Here is a 21,740-nt window from a genome sequence, read left to right as displayed (position 1 = left end):
ATGAACTCCTCTACCTCTTCAACAGCTTTCTCTAACAAACCAACAAGCTTAAAAACAAGTTTCTCTGAAAAGCTCATATTAATTAATGTGCTACTAGTTGGCTGTAAGGGTAATGGCAAGAGCCACACAGGCAACACCATCCTGGGCCAGGAGGCCTTCAGAGTCACCAGGAAAGGAGGAACAGAAAAGTCCAGTCTGTACAGCAGCAGACATGAGGTTGATGGAGTCAGTAGGAAGGTGACAGTAGTCGACACCCCTGGAGTCTCCCAGGAGATGACAGAGTCTGAGTTTGAGGAGCTGGTTCGAGCTGTGAAGATGGTTCCTGAGGGTTTTGATGCCATCTGTCTGGTCTGGGACTATGACAGCTCTGAGAGGAATGAAGAAAAAGAGGTCCAAGTGTTCCAGTCCCTCCACAGGCTGTTTGGTGATGGACTGTACAAGCATCTTGTCATCCTGGTCACACATGCTCAGCAGGAAAACATCCCAGAGTTCATTGAACACCTGCCAACTGCTATGAGAGAAATTGCAAAAAAATGCCATGACAGAGCAATTGCATTTGAAAATAGAAATAAAATGGCCAACCATGAAGCATTAAGAGCACTTATTGAACACTTCAAAATGTCCATTAGGGGTGGAAAGTACACCACCTCAGATCTTTCTCCCCTCTGCCAAATCCCAAAAGGCGAGGAACTTGGTATTGTACTGGTAGGGAAAACTGGTGTGGGGAAAAGTCACACAGGGAACAGTATTACTGGTACAAAGCATTTTGGAATATCTGATAAAGCTAAGTCAGAAACCCAAAAATGTGAGCAACACATTAGGGAAAAGGACAGGCAAATTACTGTCCTGGATACTCCAGGAGTGTTTGACACTGGTAATGTAATGGACATCTGTGAAGAACTCTGCCGTATTGTAACATTCTTCCCAGATGGTCTTCATGCAGTTGTTCTTGTCCTCAGAAGAGGAAGGTTCACCCGGGAGGAGGCTGAAGTGCTTAGAATATTTCAACTTATGTTTGGGGAAAGCTTTCATGAACATTCTATACTTCTTATTACTGCAAAGGATGAACTTACAAGCAGCGAAAAGGAATATCTTGGAACTGCTCCTGAAGACCTTAAAAATATAATTGAAAAATGTCACAACAACTGTGTCTTCTTCAACAATGTCTCCAATGATGAGACCATACTAAGAATGCAACTTGTTGAACTGATCAGGTTAGTTGATGATATTGTGAACAAAGAGGGAGTATACACTGATGAATTGTTTGAAGAAGGAAAGAAAGAAATGAATAAAGTCATACAAGAACTTACCACTGACAAGGCTACAGAATGTAGTTGGAAAGATGTTACTAAGGCAATGAAAATGAAGGCAAGAGATACAGTTACGAGTAGAAACTACAATAACACAGGTCTGTTCCAAAGAATTCAAGCAAAGCTCCAATCAGTCTGGGACAGAATCAAATCTTGGAGTTGGACCCTCTGGTAACAGCTTCAAAGTAGGATGTGTACTAACAGTTAACAGTTGTAAAGGCTCGAAATACAACAGCTGGGTGCCTGTGCACCTTACTTAAGTGCACACAAATTTGGGGCTGCGCACCCAATTGTTTTCTGTGGGTACGCCAGTGCACCTTAGTATTTTTTGTAGGTTTACAGTAAGTAGTATACAGCATATTGTTAACACCTAAAGCAGCCAAGTGTCAGAAAAATAATAAAATTGTTGTTACCACTTTTTTTAGAAATGAAGCATACATGTTATTAGTTTTTGCTGACATTCTATTTTTTGCACCCAATTTTTTAGGTTGGGTGCACTCCCAAAATGCATTTTGAGCCCTCAGGTTGTACATGTAGTTGACAAGGACATACAATATGTATTTTTTTTACTCATAATTAAGAGAGAAAACCACCTGAGTGTCTTTAAATCATTACAGATTTCAATCGCATTTTCAATAACAACTTTATATAGCATTTTTTGTCTCCATCTCCCAGAATGCTAAGTGACTGACCTGGATTATTGGATGATGATGACCAGTAAAACCAATCAGTCAAATCCATGATTGTGTTGTACAGTACTAGATACATTGTATTAAGAGAATACTGTCAGATAACTTTGTTTCAGCTAGCCTTACATAATATTATACGTCATGTATTGTATGTTGCTATGTTAAGAATACCAAGTGAGGGTCCCTGTTAAGTTTGTATGAATAAAGTTAACCTTATATATTATATACTGCATTTATTTTACATGTCTTCTTGGCTAAAGAAAAGTTGAAATAATTATTAACAGCGTCCAGATTAATTCCGGACTACTTCCCATATCTCAGCAATATTACATCTAGATGGGCTAATGTCGTTAACTTGCCAGGTAAAAACAATAAGAAATATGTGGCAGCCATCGAGGACCCCTTAGGGGTTAACCCAATTCTGCAGAATTCTGGAAATGGGGCCAGAATTCCACAAATTTCTGGCTTCAGTTCCAGAATTTTGCAGAATTCTGGCTCCAGTTCCAGAATTCTGCAGAATTCCGCAGAATTCTGGAACTGTGGTTAATGACATAAATAGGCCATCTACATGCAAGGTTGCTGAGATATGGGAAGTACTCCGGGATCAAACTGGACTGTCCGAATTTAATCCGGATGCTGTTTATTGCAAATACATTTTAGGGAATACACAGATGCGCAGAAAAACATAATACACATGAGAGCAAAACCTTAGTAAGGCCACAGCAAGTAAATTTTATGGATGACATTCTTTGCAGATGCCAAAACTAATGCAGTATCATTAAACAAGAAATGATACATATATGCCAACATCTACTAAGTATTTAGTTCAAAACCATAATACCTTAAGGTCAGTTTGATTTATTGTGGGTTTAAATAATTTTTGAAGGATTCTTCCATTGAGCCACCTGGAAAAGAAATTACCGCTTTCAAAACAGCTGATAAAAACAGTTGCAGACCGACAAAATATAATTTTGCACATAAATGTTTCAAACTGCACCTAAACTTTTTGCCAACGTGCAATTTTGCATGTACATGAAAAAAAGTATTCTCAGCCCTGATTAAGGTTTTGAATTGTGAGCTGTCACAGTGGTAAAACCCTCATTTAATTACAAAAAAGAATACACTTGAACTCTCAGTAAACTCTCAGTCAGTGAACATCAACAGAATTAACTTCATGATCACTGTTTACAAGCAAATCTATCTGACCAAAGGAGGTAACCGTTACATAATATATACGGAGATCTGACCACTACAGCCACTTTCAAATAATACTTTTAGGAAATGCAAAATTTGTAGAAAGAATAAATTGCATATTCAATTTGCCTGATATATTTTTTTTTCTTTTGGGTCAGTAACATATTACTAAGCAGGGCTTTAGCCAGCTCGAAATTTTTTACCGTCAACCCCAGGTCAACCCAATTCGCGAAAAAAAAATACCGTCAACGCGAAAAAAAATTCCGTCAATGATTACTTTTAAAGAATGTCTTTCAATCCGGTGATCGACATACCCGTCAAGATTGCAGAATAAAAAAACTACACAATCTGCAATTTTGCAGAATGAAAAAAAAAATCTACAGTTCTCACAAGGAGACAACACGCAATGAACAATCCGCTATTCCCTTTGTTTTGACCCGCTCAAATCCCGCCGCGATTCAAGCCGCGGCGGCTTCCCCAGCCAGCTTCGCCATGCAACTGAACCTACTCATGACGTCACAGCCTCCGATTTCCACCGAGCCGGCCCCGAGCGCTGACCGACAGCGAGCGATGTGGCTCAGATCTCCGACGATTTCCTTATTTAGAGCGTTCGGAAGACTTCGGGTAGCAAACAAAATGGCCGACATGTAGATGATTTTACTTGTCAGCTTCGCTTCTCAACCGAAATGAGGAAGTTACAGCTCCTTTGTGGACTTTAGCGGCCATGAAGTTGACTTGGGGAAGCACTGAGACGCGATTTCGCTAAGGCATAGGGGATTTTGCCGCGGAGGGAGTTACGTGGCCGGCAAAAACTCGCGTGTCAGCGGTCCTCCAGAAATCTTTATGCTGCCGCTCAAGTTTTCGCGCGAAGGAGGTCTGACGAAGTTTCAGATTAAATAAGGCCACTTTGTGTGGATCGATCTCCGTTTTCTTGCGATAGTATGATTATTCAAGTACAGTACATTTTCAAAACGTTTGATATTCCTTTGTTCGTTGTCACATGTTTATTTATCGTATTGTCATGTACAGTTAGCAGCGTGTGTCTGAGTCGAGCCATTGTTTTATTTTATTCTTATGTGGCCGTTAGCACATGTTGTTTTAACAGACAGCAACATTGAACAATAGAACCAAGTCAACAGACGTCGGCACGGTCCTTGAAATCAGGTTTCCCGCCGCCGTGCGTTTGGAAAAGACGCCGCGCGCTTGGAACAGACGCCGCTCCGTGGCTCATTCAAATTCGCTAGATTTTTTCTATGTCTTTACCCACGATTTTTGACCGTCAATGTTGACGGTAAGGACTTGAATTTTTACCGTCACACGGGAAAAACTACCGTCAATTGACGGTAAAACGGGCGCTGGCTAAAGCCCTGTTACTAAGTAATTGCCAAACACAATGTTTTTAGCTGTAGAATTGACAGTTCATGTAATATGCAAACCACTGGCAAAGGTAGGAGTCGGTAGGTAGGGATTTTTTTCTTTTCTTTTCTACATTCAGAAGTAATCAAACAACTATTTGTAGTTTTTAAACAGACTGGGTGTAAGTAAAGGTTGAAAAGTAGATCAGATTCAGAACCTGTAACAGTGTTAGGGCTGTCTCCAGGACCCATCTATAATTTTAGTGGCCAGCTTCAGCAGGCCAGATGTACAAATATGCTTCTGAACATGTATGAATATCAAAAAGTCTCTAATAGTATCTACTACTAGCTACAACTGGCTAGTAAAGTTAAAGTTTAACCAAGACACTACATCATGTTTGATGGCAAACAAATTGACTCAGAGACAGAATACACATTAAGAAGGGACCGGGGGGCACACTCAAAACTTAGCTTCATTACGATCAGGCATCAAGCAGACAACTACTCTCGGCTCTCTATTAAACGTACCGGTACGTTTATTTTTTTTCGCCTCAAAATTCACCCGGTACATTCTTATTTTAGACGGTACGTTTATTTCTTTTTTCAAAATCGGAAAAGTTCCGGGAAAATTCATTCCATTGTCGGCACAAATTCCTGTGAATTGTCGATGAATTGTCGATCTCGCCATGACGCCACAAAGAAAACGTTGTCATTAGTAGAAAATCTGACACCCCGCTGGCGTTTCACAACAAAATTTTTTATACCGACAGATAAACAACTCCGACTATCTTTCATTCTTTGTTTACATCGTGAAAGCTCCGATACAAAAACTCCCGCCGGCCGCCGCGAAGAAACCGCATGGTTGCGGTTTGACGCTAGTTTTCGGCAGCTCGGCGGAAAAATAAACCATCCCCAGAAGAAATGTTACGCATGAAAATGACAGCTACAAATTGTTTTCCTCGTTGTATGAGTTTTTGAGGCCGTAAAATGTTTAAAATGGTTGAAATTTGCTCGAAAAAACGGCTCGAAAAGCCACGGCGAGAAAGACAAAATGGCCGACCTGCTTTTTACAATAACAGTGGTCAAAGGTCAAGATAGCATCCAAATGTATAAGACATGTACTAAGTACATATTACAGTGCTAAAACGATACTTTAAACGCATGAAAAATATTTTTCGGCTACAACTGAAATAAAAATTCACTTATATTTTAATAAGAATAATTTTCAAACATTACTGAGAAATTTTCCGAATTTATTGGTTTCTTGTGTAATATTGTTGTTTCTATGTATGTGCGGTTGGATGCTGTGATTGTAAAGATCCTTTACATTGGGAGAATCAGATGAGATATTAGAGATTATCACGCTTAGTACCCGAGTGTCTCTCAAAAATTGTTTTTGAGTGGAGTTTATAGACATGATCACATTTTTATTTGTTCAGCTGTGTCAATATGTGATTTGTTTGGGAAATAGGATTTGGTTTAGTTTTTAATATATTAATGTCAGTAAGTACATCTTTTGGAATAACTTGCTCCAAGTTCCAGGTAGTAAATACATGTACATTTTGTATCATGTATTTTTCACTTGTTGAACTTGTGGAAGCACCGTTGGCCCCCGGTTAGGGGTCATCCGGGGAACCTATGCCCAATTTTTTCAAAATTAAGGGTGCTAATAGTAACTTTTTTTTTAAATCTTGAACCTTTCTCCTGCCTTATACATCTGCAATTGTACAGAACATGTAGAACTGAAGTTGCAGGAAATGACCTCCATTTGTGTTTGGAAAAGACAAAATGCAATAGCTTCCCCCCATGGAGGGGGGGGTTTCCAGACCACCCTCCTCCACCCTGTTCTGAATTTCTGGGGAGATCCCTGATATTTATAAAGTTTTGAAGATTTGTTGGGGGAATCATATTCAAGGGGGTATGTTTATTCAGGACCTGTCAATAATTGCAAGTGACAAGGTCATACAGACGCACACATATATATATACACCATGAGAACACATTTTTGGAGCATAGACGTTGCTTACATGTCAATTTTTAAATTTTCCGGGGGGTACTTTTATTCCAGGGGGTACTTTTATTAGATTTTGAAGATTTGTCCGGGGGGTACTTCTATTCCAGGGGGTACTTTTATTCGAGAGGTGAGAGTACATGTTGCAAGGCAACTAGAACAGATTTTTTGTTAATGTGAACCTATGACATGGTAAGTGCAACCATTCTTTTCTCTTGTACTTAGTATTTTAAGAGAATTCAGGGAGGGACTGATATGTTAAGTAAAAAAACTTGGTGAAGACAGAATGCACATGTTCCAGTTCCCTTCAGCTGCTTTGACCATAATTGATTTTACAATTATGACATTTCCAGACCTATAGAGTTCAATTCCTAATTCACAATTTCAATTCCGGATCAAGACGAATAGATCCTGTTCAAAGCGGGATCAAAGCAAATCTATTCGGCTGGATCTGAACAATTCTGTGCTAGTGGGAAAAGGTCCATATTGACAATAGGAACTGTCATAACATGAAGACGTATTATTCAAAACTGTCTTGGTGACTTGGAATGGACTCATCACACAAAGTAGTGTGTTCACGATTACATTGTATATTATAATTTATATGTAAATGCAAGTTATGATCTTATTTACTTGACAAGGTAAAACAGGGCCTACACATGTCTATAATTGATGTCAATAATTGATAAAAAATAACTGGATTCAATGCACTAATATCATTTGACAACTAACTACTTCATTACTTAAAATGCGAGTCTCTTCATTCTCCAGTGCCTTGATAGAAGTTGTGACTAACAGATTTAACTAGAGTTCCCCGATCTCATACCTTCGCCAAATGATGTTAATCTTTATGACTGACAAATTATAGATTAGATTATTCCCCCTGATTTAAGAAATAGGAACCTAATTTTCATGAATTATATCATTTTATAATAATCTCAACCAAAAAACAGTCTTATATTAACAAACAATGCATTCTATCATTTCCTAATAAATTATGCAAATGAGGTCCTGATTTGAATAAATTATGTTTAATGATGTTCACCTCAATTTAACTTTCAAATACCACAATTATGAAATTCCAGGCAGTTATCATTACATAATCATAAAATTTTCTCATTAATTATGCAAATTAAGTCATTATTAACATAATCAATATCTTCCTGTGTTTCGTTGTCAATTACCAATGTCACAAGCTTTAATTGTCCCATTATTGAATGCAGCTGATTTATAGAATTTCTCCATAAATTATGCAAATTACATCAATATTTGCATAATTGTCACAAAATTATATTAAGCATCACGTAAGCTACCTACATACCAAAAATCACGACGATCCGTCAACCGGTTCTTGAGTTATCCCCTTTTGAATATTTTCAAGAATTTATCCCTGCAGTTCCAGTGCAAGCCGCTAGGGGGCCTAAACTCACGTCACTTCTTCCCCAGCACAAGAGCTACCTACCATCTAAATTTCATCACCATAGCATGTCTAGATCATGAGATATCAAAACCGGAAGTTCAGCTGCAGTACCATAACAAGCCGCTAGGGGGTCCAAAATCTAATCATTTTGAGGTCTCATCAAGACTTACCCACCTACCCAAGTATCAAGACCAATCCATCAAGGCCTTCTTAAGTTATCGTGTTGACAGACACACACACACACACACACACACACACACACACACATACACGAACGCCCCTGAAAACATAACCTTCTTGGCGAAGGTAAAAATGCTGTTTTTTCATTCTAACTGTACCGAAAGTTTTGTGCATTTTGTGTGATTGTCCACAGCTTCTAGTTAGCTTTCAGACATGAGTTTGCAATATATTTAACCTAGACATGCGAATCAAGCCTGAATAGCATTTTTTTATTATACAACGAAGGTAATAACAATGATACAAAACAATTTCTCCATGGGAGATAATAAGAAATAATACTATAACTACATTGTACAAAATGTATGTGCGGTTTACAAAGGTAGTGGGTGGGCGGGTCAACGTCCGCCACACGCTGGATCAGGCTGGGAATGCTTTCCCGGCCTGGCCAGGCACGCAGCCTGGTAATATATATTGCAGTGTGTGAAACGATTAGCAATGCTAACTATGCTATAACGCTAAGGGATCGACTCAAAATCTAAATAAACAACCTTTATTTACAACGATTAATTACGGTTGATATTATCAAAGATTATCATTTAGCTTCAATTCAACAGGCCCACTGGCAAGCGTACCTATATATGAAACACTATCTTAAAGTTTCTTCTTCCAACACATATTGACCTTTTTTTTTGCCAAATCAAGGTCAACAGCAATTTAGTAACCACCTTGTCCGTCTTTGCCAAATACTCTAATTTGCCAAAGAGAGGCAAAGAGTTTGTTTTTCTTTTTATACATAACGGTACGTATTATCTGTATGACATTGTGTTATCTCAATGGCCGGTATAACCTCTCCTTTTGTGTAACACAGCAAAGTAATTTCATATCAACTTAAAGGACTGGTATACATGTATATCGTGATTTTTTTTCTTCAAATTAACAGAAATGAGGGGGATAATCCAAGAATTCAAAATCAAATTCAACCAGCAAGTAAAATTGTTTAGTATTATTCATAATACAGTATATAATTATATATATATACACAGGCCTTCTAAATGTATAACACATCAGCATGAAGGACCTTCTGGCCTAAATTGTCTTAAATACAATTACTTCTAAGGCAATCATGCAATGTCCTTGAGTTTAATTTAATACTTAATGACAAGGACATTGCATGATTGCCTTAGAAGTCATTACATATACATGTACCATCATGTACAGTGTATTAATTAACCTCCACTAAATTTGCTTTCTATCACATGTACATACGAAGAGCCCTATAAGACACATTTTGAATAGTCCACTTTTCAACTTTCTGTAAGTTGTTATTTCTAAATAACTGTTAACGTTAAATCAGTGGTGTTGTAAAATTTAATACTACAATTTGACACAAAATGATGACACTAAGTACTGTAAAAATTCTTAGCTATTCAATAAATCTAGGTAGAAGCAGTACTAAATTATACAAATTCCTTGATATACTGAAGGTGAAAAAATGGACTGAAAGTAAAACATGTTTCAACAAGTTGAACTTGATTTCCAGCACTGTTAGTGTTACTACAGTACGATTCTATTCTTCTTCCTTATAACAGGAAACCATTTTGGTTGGCACTTTAGTGATACTAGTACATCCCCAAGAAGGCATCACGTTATATTAAAAATTTGCTATTCATATGTCTTTTGAGCACAAATCTGTCAGGGTGGTGCAATTGCTTGACATCACTTAGTAATTTCAAAGTCCGGTTGAAGAAAGAAAAAAGACAGCAGTAGTGTCAAACCAAGAAAAAAAATGCAATACACCAACTCAGAGTCAGACACGTTGACTTTCCCACAAGCTTACATACAGATGTTGCCATCATTTCAGGATGATGTAGGAGTATCTGTTGATCAAAGTTCAGATCATGGGTCTACAATACAGTCTGTGGACAACCTGACTGAAACAGAAGGACTAGTCACAATTGATGAACTGAAACACAACCAATGCCTAAAAGTACTCCGTAGTCTACTAGTTGGCTGTAAGGGTAATGGCAAGAGCCACACAGGCAACACCATCCTGGGACAGGAGGCCTTCAGAGTCACCAGGAAAGAAGGAACAGAAAGGTCCAGCCTGTGCAGCAGCAGCCATGAGGTTGATGGAGTCAGTAGGAAGGTGACAGTAGTGGACACCCCTGGAGTCTCCCAGGAGATGACAGAGTCTGAGTTTGAGGAGCTGGTTCGAGCTGTGAAGATGGTTCCTGAGGGTTTTGATGCCATCTGTCTGGTCTGGGACTACAACAACTCTGAGAGGAATGAAGAAAAGGAGGTCCAAGTGTTCCAGTCCCTCCACAGGCTGTTTGGTGATGGACTGTACGAGCATCTTGTCATCCTGGTCACACATGCTCAGCAGGAGGATATCCCAGTGTTTCTTGACGAGCTGCCTGAAGCCATGAAAGAAATTACTAAACAATGCCACAACAGGGTCATGGCAGTTGACAATGAAAATAAAACAATCAACCAAGAAACATTAAGAAAACTTATTGATTGTAGCTCTAAAGTTTCTTATAGTAGAAGGTATGCCACCTCAGATCTTTCTCCCCTCTGCCAAATCCCAAAAGGCGAGGAACTTGGTATTGTACTGGTAGGGAAAACTGGAGTGGGGAAAAGTCACACAGGGAACAGTATTACTGGATCAAAGGGAAAGTTTGTAGTTTCAGAATTAGCTGCATCAAAAACATGTAAATGTCAACAACACATCAGACAACAGACGAATTACTGTCCTGGATACTCCAGGAGTATTTTACACAGGAAATGTAGAGGGCATCTGTGAAGAACTCTGCCGTATGGTAACATTCTTCCCAGGGGGTATTTATGCAGTTGTTCTTGTCCTTAGAAAAGGAAGATTCACAGAGGAGGAAGTTCAGGCACTAGAAATTTTTCAACATATGTTCGGAGATAATTTCCTTAATCATTCATTACTTCTTATCACTGGAAAGGATGAACTTCAAGTCAGTAGTGAAACACAATTTCTTGAAAGTTCTCCAAAGCTACAAGATGCCCTTAAACAATGTGGCAATAGGTGTGTCTTCTTCAACAATGTCACAAAAGATGAGACCATACTAAGAATGCAGCTGGTTAAACTGATCAGGTTAGTGGATGATATTATGAAAGAACAAGGGGTATACATTGATAAGCTGTTCAAAGAAGGGGGTAAAGAAATGCTTATAATCATCAAAGACATTACGGGTAACAATGGCAATGCAATCCCTTGGAGTGAAGTTTCTGAGACACTAAAAGAGAGGGCAAGAGAGAGAGCTATAAATCAAGACTACCAGAACACACCACTATATGAATGGATACATGACATGTTCATGAAAATTATCGAAAAAATTAAGCACTCTTTTTCAAGCAACAACAGATAATATCTAAAAGTGCGCCATGAAATGTTGAATGAACTTTAAGCATTTTTAACTATAACTGGACAGGTACAGGTAACATGCCGAGGGCTAACAAAAATATTAACCAGCTGTCTGTGACAATGCCATTAAATGAGGATCAGCAATGGGAAGACAGATGCCATTATATGATTTCAGTTGGAAAAACAATGTGCTTCAGTTGTCCGTTGGCAGAAATCAGTTTTTCCAACTGAAATCATATAATTATTAAATTAAATGGCATCTGTCTTCCCACATGTAGAGAGTAGTAAGCAATTCTTAGTACATTATTCATAGACATTATTTAGATAATATAATATAGAGAGATACAAAAAGCAAACTACCGACTACCACCTCTTCTACCTACATGACATTGTATGGAGACAAATTGATTGATCAATGATTATGCAACAAAACAATGCCATTTGCAAAAAAAGTACAGTCGTTTTGACAATAATTCTGTTGAAAATGCCCACCACCCCTTAAGAGAGACCCTGCCGCACATGGATAGGGGGAGTAGCAGAATTAATTCAGTGCAGATATCAATACGCAAGTCATGTATCCAAAAATCACGAATCCACAGACAGTTACTGTATTAGTTTAATATGATTGTCTTTCATTAAAAATGAATAAACTGTATTGTCCTGGCTCGTACTCCTTATTTCTTATTTTGCAAGACAAAAAAGGTTTACTTATAATGAGCCACTTCCTAAAGGCATAATTATTATTGTGTTGCACACAACTTCTTTTTAAAATTTTCAGAAAAACCTGTAACAGTACTGTAACAGTTTGGCAATTATAAGATCTACAGACTCTCTACAGACTCACAGGGTTTGGTGGGAAAAAAAATTCAGTGCAAAAGAGAAACCCCGATAAAAAAGCCTAAAAACACGCTAAAATTACCCCAAAACCCCAAACCTCTACTTGGAGAGTACACATCAGAGCCCTCTCCCCTTCCTAAACCATGACCAAGGCCACCACCAACTACCCCCAATACACAACATCCTTGTCAAGTCATGTCACTGACTACCTTTGGCTCCTATTCAACATCCTCATCCAGTCATGTGTATCACTTTGAATCCTTCCAGTATAATTCTTTGCATTTTTTATACAGATATACTGAGATTTAAGCATCTGTTAGTAATACATGTGTACTGAATATTTATTAAGTAACATGGTGGTAAAATCTGGGCTGCAAAGTTCCCACGTTTCATAGAATCCGAATTGTGTTCGATCGTGTTCGACCTGGGCAATTCGAATCGAACCCGCGTTCCATTTCGGGGTCACCTGCGGTCATTTACCATAAAGCGGCAAAACAAGCCTTTCTGCCTCTGTACCATGCAACAGATAAAAAACAACACTTTTCTATAGATACGAACAGTTTCCAGGACAGTACATGTCCGCTATCATTTTTTGTCGATATTTAACATGTGCCGAAGCTAATGTCGTATCCTTGGGTGACCTTGAAAACTGTAATGAGTCTTTACGCCTGTATGAATAAGACAATGCACACTTTCGGGCGATAAGACATGTCTGCAAAACTCGTTCAAACCTGGAAGCACGGAGAGTCAAACACGTCCCATTTACGGCTCAAAATGACTGTAACGGCTTTCCCGACAATCGTGCTTTAGGGATTTTTGAAAAATGCGCTCGATTTTGAATTATGGGTGATTGAGTGCCAAAAAAGCCCAAAAATTCGATTTTTTCACCTATTTGTCGACAAAAACTAAACTTAAAATCAAAAATTAAAAAATCCCTAAAGCACGATTTTTCATCTTATTCCTAGTCGTCGAAAAATAGAAAAATCAGTGATCTTGCGTAATATGTGTAGCCAGGTTTGCTCGGTGATTGGCTAAAATATGGCGCTGTGAAATCCCGAAAATTATCAGCTTTTTAACGAAATCCGAAAAAATCATTCATTTAGCGCAAAAAATCACCATTGAATGTAATATACTATGTAAAGACAATAATTTTATTTTATTTCAACCAAATTTTCCCTCCGATACAGGTTTGTTTATTTTCAAATGTTTTACGGTTAGCCCAAAATTGCGTCTTGTAACCCGACACTTTATCGAACGCCCCCAGCAATGGGAAAGAATACCGTAGTAACAGACCGCCGTGTAAGGACTGCAATAAAAAAATAATAATCTGAGCTCAAATTTAGTGAACAAAACTTACTTTTAAGTCTTGCAGTACAAAGGTGACCATTATCATTGGCATTAGTTATGATCTACATGTACAGTACATGGACTGTACTTACCAATGATGTTAATTTTTAACAGTATTCTGTTTGATGGTAAACAATGAAGAAATACATGCAGAGAAAGGATTGATGTACATGGGACACGGCCGAGACCTCTCCACCACAAACTACATTGTGTGAGAAAGTGTGCATGCTGTTGAACAGTAAGTACAATGTACATGACTGTAACATTATAACAAATTTCCTTCGAAACTTCTTATTGCTTCAAAGAGCCTGGCAACTGTCACATAGAGTGCAGCATTTTGATATTTTCCTGAATGTAACTGGTCAGCAAAATTAGCAATCCGTGTAGCTGCCTACTAGTAGCTAGTACGTCTGTGTGTCTGTGTACTGTAATTGTAACATTGCCAATAGAATATTAATATTTATTTTTTGTCCCTTTACACTATCCTCTACCAAACTACAATATGTATAACACTGTGTACACCTGTTGGCTACCTGTGGTCTAATCTCCAAGCAGATCTTGGGGGTACACGATCACAATATTACCGGTAACAATTTTCTTGAAGTTGTTAAATGTGTCATAACATGTATGGTGATTCTATTGCTAACAAGGTGTCTGTCTTAATATGTCAGGCTTAAAGAGTTTTATTCTGTTCTATTTTGTACTCTAGAGTGGTGTACACAACTTGAACCTTGGCTCTCCCTTTTCAAATTATATTTGGGACCAATGGGAAGTCATATACATACTAATAGAAGCAGGCTGCCTAGGCTAGGGCACGTTAAACATTTCTCTTTCGACAATTACCAATTTTAGAGAAAGATATCATTTACATAACTTCTGTCAAAAAGTCCTACATTTATGAATCAGCAAAAACATAATTATACTTTTCCCTGGTGTGAATCAACCATAATGATTGAAAGTTAAAATCAAGTCAACAAGAAAAATGTTTTGGTTCACTAAGAATGTATTCATACCACTTCTATAGGGAATGCTTAGTATGAAATGGAGTTTTTTTTATTAGAATAATAGAACCAGTAACTTGTTTGATGATGTGTAACAACATTAACTATAAATAAATTTCTCCAGTGGATTCCCTGAAGGAAATGCTGTGACACACTGAATGTATCTAATCTTCTATTTTATTCCCCTTGTCTATTGCTAGAAAACTCACCACAACAGAGATGTCACAGTCTGCATTGTATCTAAGAAGACAACCTGTCCCTCTCACGATGATGCAATGTTCATTGCCAAAATGACTTTAAATTGTAATGTCAATGTCATTTGGAAGGAGTAAAAAAGACAGCAACATCAATACATGGAAAAGAGGAAACTTAAACATGTCCATGGCTGATATGGAACTCTCTAAACAAACTCAGACTTATGCCTCTGCTAACCTAAATGTAACAGGAGGCTCTGTTGCTCCAAACAAAAAAACACATGATCAGTTGCAAGATCTACAACTGTTACTAGTTGGCTGTAAGGGCAATGGCAAGAGCCACACAGGCAACACCATCCTGGGACAGGAGGTCTTCAGAGTCACCAGGAAAGGAGGAACACTGAAATCAGATGGTGCCAGCACTACACATCAGATTGGCAGTGTTGAAAAAAGAGTGACAGTAGTCGACACCCCTGGAGTCTCCCAGGAGATGACAGAGTCTGAGTTTGAGGAGCTGGTTCGAGCTGTGAAGATGGTTCCTGAGGGTTTTGATGCCATCTGTCTGGTCTGGGACTACAACAACTCTGAGAGGAATGAAGAAAAGGAGGTCCAAGTGTTCCAGTCCCTCCACAGGCTGTTTGGTGATGGACTGTACGAGCATCTTGTCATCCTGGTCACACATGCTCAGCAGGAAGACATCCCAGAGTTCATTGAAAAATTACCAGACAAAATGAAGAAAATTGCTAACAAGGTAAATGGGCACTACAGGATAACTCTCATGGAAAAGATTAAAGAGGCTGGAGCAAGACAGACCACAGTAGTTGATCATAACCAGGGACAAGCTCAATCATCATCATCAGGATTCTATCATGACCAAATAGATTTTGATCAAAGCAAAGTACTGCAAGAAACCTCTCATTATAAGTTTCATGAGAAGATTATTGCCATGGACAACAAGCTCAATGGCAAAGAACCAGGTGAGCAGGTACAGCTTTTTCTGAGCCTCACTCAAGAATTGTCCAATGGAAGTGGAAGATACACAGCCTCAAATCTTTCTCCTCGTTGCCAAATACCATCAGGAGAAGACCTTTGTCTTGTGCTTCTGGGAAGGTCTGGAGTTGGTAAAAGCCATACAGGCAACAGTATTATTGGTCAGGATGTGTTCTCAGTTTCAGACAGAGCTATCATGTCAGAAACAAAGCATTGTGACAGCAGTAGCAGGCATGAGAAAGGTTGTCACATAATGGTGGTAGACACACCACCTTTGACACAGGATGCCAAGGAAGGAGAAAACAGACTTGCAACAGAAATCAAGGAACAAATCAAACCAAGTGTCCTCTATATACTGATTATGATCATAAATATAGGTAGGTTTTCCATGGAAGATGTAAAAATGGCTGGTAGATATTACAACATGTTTAAGGAAATACTTTGGAACAACTCAGTTGTTTTGTTCACTGGGAAGGACAAACTGACATGCAATGAGGATGACTACCTGACATATGCACCTAAAGAGCTCACAGACATGTTACAAAAGTTTGGAAAGCGATATGTTTTCTTTGACAACATGACCAGAGATGAGACACTAAGAAGAATGCAACGGGTTGAACTTATAAATCTGGTACAAAACATAGCAATGCATGCAGATGACATTTATTCACACAGTGATAGTGGTCCATCAGAAAACTTACCCTTACTACCGGTAGATGAAGATGTGAGGCAATCTGGATATCATCAATCATGTAAGTGTCAGATTGACCCATTCTTCCGTCGGTATGTCATTCTGTTTTCTGTGTTGGGGCTCATAGTATCAAGTTTGCTTTGTTGGTGGCTTAAAGTGCATGGCTACCTGTAGAGTAATTAGCTGATGAAAACATTAGACTTCTGAAGACTGATATCTTTAATCCATAACTTTTCAAAGCTTTAAAAAGATTATTGCACACAAGACAACTGACACAAGGCTAAGTTTTTTAAACCATCATGTAAGCTATATGGCAATTGAAGCTGAATGTGGTATTAATCTACCTGTATTTCTGCAGTTTGGTCTGCTCAAGAAGGTTTCAATCCCCTTCCTCTGCTCTGTCCATCAATGTCCCTACTTAATTTAATGTTACTGTATGACAATACATGTATGTGCCAAGTGACCAGGTGACAAGAAATACACTCAAATTCTTAGAATATACATTTGTATATACATGTATGTAAAAAATACCATCTGTACCCCCCCTTGAGTATAAAGCATTTTAACAATCTACACTAAAACATTAAATTATATAATTTTTTAACACTGATTACATTATATATAATATGTATATCACATACATGTATAACATAAGCCCTATATCCTAGAACATCAAATTCTGTGTGTGGTGGTATGCACTACTACATGTACATGTAAGTATTCATGATATGTACTTGTCAATCTAATAAAGTTTATAACTTAAGCTCATCTGACCTCTGCCTTGTACTTCCCAGTGACACATTGTGCCGTACTGTAGATTTACATACATGTAGCAAAGGCTGTCTCAAGAGCAGAGGCCAGTATCATTTTCTGAAAGTGAATTTTTAATAATACAAAATTAACCAAATTTTTCAAAATTTAGTTAAAGCATGGAGGTAGTTTTCTACCTCCATTGGTTAAAGATTAAGAAGGAATCAAATAATCCAGTAACCGAGTTGCATGCATACCCATGTGTGGGGATCATGGTGATGTTAAGGTCACTGTGTAAAATTCATGAGTTGCACATTCCCAGAATCCTTTGCGCACAGGGTAGGGAAAGGTCGCGGTAAACCACGTGACTCATCCTCGGCTCTGTTCGGAAGAAGGTGCCCTAAGCGATATCTGGCCGATAGTAGGCTGGGAGCATTCAATTTCAAAAGTCTGTCTTTTGGTCACATTTTCACGTACTACTAGTATGTTGAATCAACCCTATCCCATAGTCATGGAGCAAAAATTCGATGGCGCTTTGCTGTACGAACGCCGTACGAACGCCGTGAAAAACTACGAGCCGAGGATGAGTCACGTGGTTTACCGCAACCTTTCCCTACCCTGTGCGCAAAGGATCCTGGGAATGTGCAACTCGTGAATTGATTATCAACTACAGTCAAACCTGCCAAATTGACCTCAAGTTGGCCACCTACGCCTGGCCATGATGACCAAAAAATTTTCCAATTGATGCAAGCATTATGAATGTGACTTTGGCTTATTTTTGGCATGTTTTTGGGCTGTTTTTTGCACTTAGTATCTTGGTAAGTTGGCTTTTTTATACTACCTGATACGCCACAGAAAAAAATGATGCACATACCTAAGAATACCTGAAATACTGAATGACACATTCGTTGTGCTCAACAATTTTTTCAGATTGTCATTTTTTACTCCCTAATATGACACAGGAAAAATGACTCACATACAAAAATGCACCTGAGAATACTAATGACACAAGTCTCATCGTGCTCAACCAGTTTTTATCAGATCCTCATAATTTACGTTGACTGATGTTAGTTAATTTCAGTGGTGCTGAAGAAGAGTGACAGTCACTCAAAATAATAAACTCTGGTTTTTCAGTAGACTAGTTAGAATTGAATTAAAATGAAAATAATTACATGAGTACAACACAAAATGACTGTTAAACGTCTGCAATACACAATCACTCAATGACATCACTAAGGCCACACCAATTTAATTTGTTGGTTCTCGGATTTTTTCAGAAAAAATATGAAGCGACAGGGCGAAAAAAAAAATAAAAATAAAAACAGGTCTAGGCATCCTATTATAGGCTTAAATGCTATGGAATGAGCCATGAAGTCAACACAAAAGGCTGGGTTAAAATTTAAACATTGAATTTTGAACTTTTAATCTAACCACTGCAATGATACATGGGAAAACTGTAACAACTAGGAAGAAAAGGACTTTCCTCAACTGTTGGGGGCAAAATATGAGCATTTTTCAGTTGATTCAGGACCAGAATCAAATTTTGCAAATCAGAAAAAAACGAAGAGGCGAATCCGAGAACCAACAAATTAAATTGGTGTGGCCTAACTTGTAAAAAAAAGAATTATACTACACAAGAGACTTGCATGGACTTTGTAACACTGAACTTTTGCACTCCAGCTGGGTACAGAGATGCTGATTACAGTTGGGGGCAGAATCAACAAAAAATTGCATGAGAATAGTGTGCTGTTGACACTTCTCATCAATTATCTAAATTTCAATAAAAGGGCTTGGTCCACAATAGATTAGGGAATGGCACAAATATCATATGACAGTGCTACATGATTGGAAAACATGGGGATGGAGGGTTTAAAAAATGCTGAGGATGAAACAAGTCTTGCCAAATTTTTAAAATGTCCTGGATGAAAGACGGGCAAACATGAGTAAAAAGAAAGAACAGAACAAAATATTTGACAGAGGTCCTGAAGTAAACTGAGAAACATTGTGCTTAATATTCTTTATTTCCGTGAAATTGGTGTAGTTGTATACCCAATGAACTTTTGCTCTGATCACAGGTATGTGCATCAACTTGTTGCACTGTACATAACAACAGCAGGAGTCATATGATGTCATTGTACATGTTTGAGCTTTGGACTTGTTTTTGCCAAAATCACACTCAGGTGTTCAAATATTTTTACATTGTACATAGCAACCATGACGCACAATCCAAAACATGAATAGATCAAAAGACTACCGATAAGTCTATTGGATTTTTTTGCTCCACCCTTTGATAACCTCGTTAACATGTCGTGTGAACCAGACAGGCAGACTAGTACTGTGTTGTTGGAAGCAACAATGAGCCAGAGATGCTGACATGGCAAAGTCAATATAACACAAGGTGGACTTTGGCAAGAAAAATGCCAGCACTTAAATTACTGTAAAAATCCATTTAATATTCTTGCTGGGATTTAATGTTGTGGTAGAAGGGGAGGGTCTTCATGTTTTCACAATGCTTTAACAGTTACTTAAGTTTTCAGTTGAACAATTCTGCAATACAGTGAACATTGAAAATGCGAGTTCACATTGACATGAATTTGCAATGATGCAGTCACTGCAAAAAAAATGCAAATGAAAATAAACCACTGCGAATATTTCAAGATTTACAGTCCTTGCTGATTATAACACAATGATATATAAACAGCACAAGTCAGCATAATGTTCACATCCCAGCATCCTTTGCGCTATACCCATCAGGCTTTGGTTGCTTAGTCCATCAGGGATACCAGATATGTATTTGCAAGTGTAGTTGTGATATGTCTAGAAGAATGAGACATCAGTTACAATGTACTTTGGCCAATGGGAGGATTCTGGGATACAATGTTATCTGTGGCTAAATTTTGCGATTGGAGAAAAATGGATATGTTTGCAGAATTATACATTCCTGCAGCTGGTGGCGACAGGTACAGAAAAAAGAAAGATGGCGAATCATGAGTTTTCATTATAGTAATAATAAGTTCACTGTACAGAAGTGATTGCAATACAGTCTACAGGCACCAGGAGGCACCACAAACTGTATACATCAGATTGAAATGTAAATGCTTAAATTGATCAGTGCAACATAAAGACCAAAATTTACATACTAGTATTTAAATGAACTATAATATATAATGTACTTACATCCGTAAATAATTTCATCAGGTTAGTAAACGAATGAAAGCAAAGTTCTTTGATCACAACCATTTATTTTTACGAGCCGACGTTTCGATGACCTTCTGTCATCTTCCGATGATCTCATCGGGGCAATTCTGACTGGTTTACTGTGCACCGACACTACATATGTTACTTGGTGCATAGTGCACTAATAAATAAATGTACTAAAGTAATACATTCTATACCAGGAGTCATTATGAATTATGCAAAATTTTTGCCGCCGATTATGAATTACTTTAAGTCACCACGACTTAACACTTTGCAGCTAATTACGAATTACACTGATTTTTGGGGAGGCTAATGCTACGGATTATGAAGACTAAAAAGGCCTGAGTACGTAAAAGGGGATGATGATGATGATGCAGGCCCTCATACAGATATTTGTCACTTGTTTAGTCTTGCAGATTATCTAATATTTGTCATATACCCAAATGTTATGTTCTCTATTAGTCTATGGGAATACTGGTAGTAGTACATGTACAGTTTGAGTTTGTCATCTTTTTAGCTTGCCCCCCCTGCTGTCTGAGACACCTCATCTGATGTGCATCATATGATACAGTGCCCAGTCGCCAATTGCACATCTAGCACATGTACATGTAAGTTATGTCCATAAATGACATTTTCCGGTATTACAAATCATTATTTGAAATGAGCAGGGTCGAGATAATAATCATGTTTAACTATTACTGTTCCTGAATTTAGCTGGGGACCTCCGGCCGCCGCGTGGCCGCATGATAGAGGGAGGTAAATATATAACGTTACCATTGAAGCCTTATTATACAGCTTACCTTAAGTTTCCTCAAATTTCTACTATTGTGTTTAAACTACTAGCATTGTCTTCCATGTTCAAATGTATCATAAACGTTCATCCCGCTTCCGATCCTACCTACAAACTGTACGTGTTGCCCAGGTTTCCACTCGCCGAGCCTCCTGCCGCCTTGTGGTGCAGTGACAATGGGATGAGCATCTGATGATAGTTGACCCCTGACCTTATCAGCTCCTGATGATCCGTACAGTGTAACATTATGGAATGTTGCTAAGCCTTAGGCCTAGGCGAGTAAATTTTATGGATAACTAGAGGTCGAAGATCTCATGTCTTCGTCAGAGGTACATCGTTCTAGAGAAATTAACATGCGTATTCTTCAATCTTTTTAATAATCAATTTGGTCT

The 21,740-nt window shown here is 38.2% G+C and overlaps 2 protein-coding genes across 2 annotated transcripts; both read left to right on the top strand.

The window, feature by feature from the left end:
- LOC109470083 (GTPase IMAP family member 7-like) lies at positions 1 to 1,685 on the top strand. The gene has a single exon (XM_019768861.1). The coding sequence runs from the start codon at positions 1 to 3 to the stop codon at positions 1,483 to 1,485; it is 1,485 nt and encodes a 494-aa protein (XP_019624420.1). The 3' UTR covers positions 1,486 to 1,685.
- An 8,260-nt stretch (positions 1,686 to 9,945) lies between these two features.
- On the top strand, positions 9,946 to 21,305 carry LOC109470082 (GTPase IMAP family member 8-like). Its single transcript, XM_019768860.1, has 3 exons — positions 9,946 to 10,368; positions 15,447 to 16,643; positions 21,273 to 21,305. The coding sequence occupies exons 1-3, from the start codon at positions 9,946 to 9,948 to the stop codon at positions 21,303 to 21,305; spliced, it is 1,653 nt and encodes a 550-aa protein (XP_019624419.1).
- Positions 21,306 to 21,740: the final 435 nt, after the last annotated feature.

This window comes from Branchiostoma belcheri, unplaced genomic scaffold, assembly GCF_001625305.1.
Source record: "Branchiostoma belcheri isolate BF01 breed outbred unplaced genomic scaffold, Haploidv18h27 scaffold22, whole genome shotgun sequence".
Lineage (NCBI taxonomy): Eukaryota > Metazoa > Chordata > Leptocardii > Amphioxiformes > Branchiostomatidae > Branchiostoma > Branchiostoma belcheri.
Note: the sequence above shows the minus strand (reverse complement) of the source record. Positions and strands in the feature narration are given on the sequence as shown.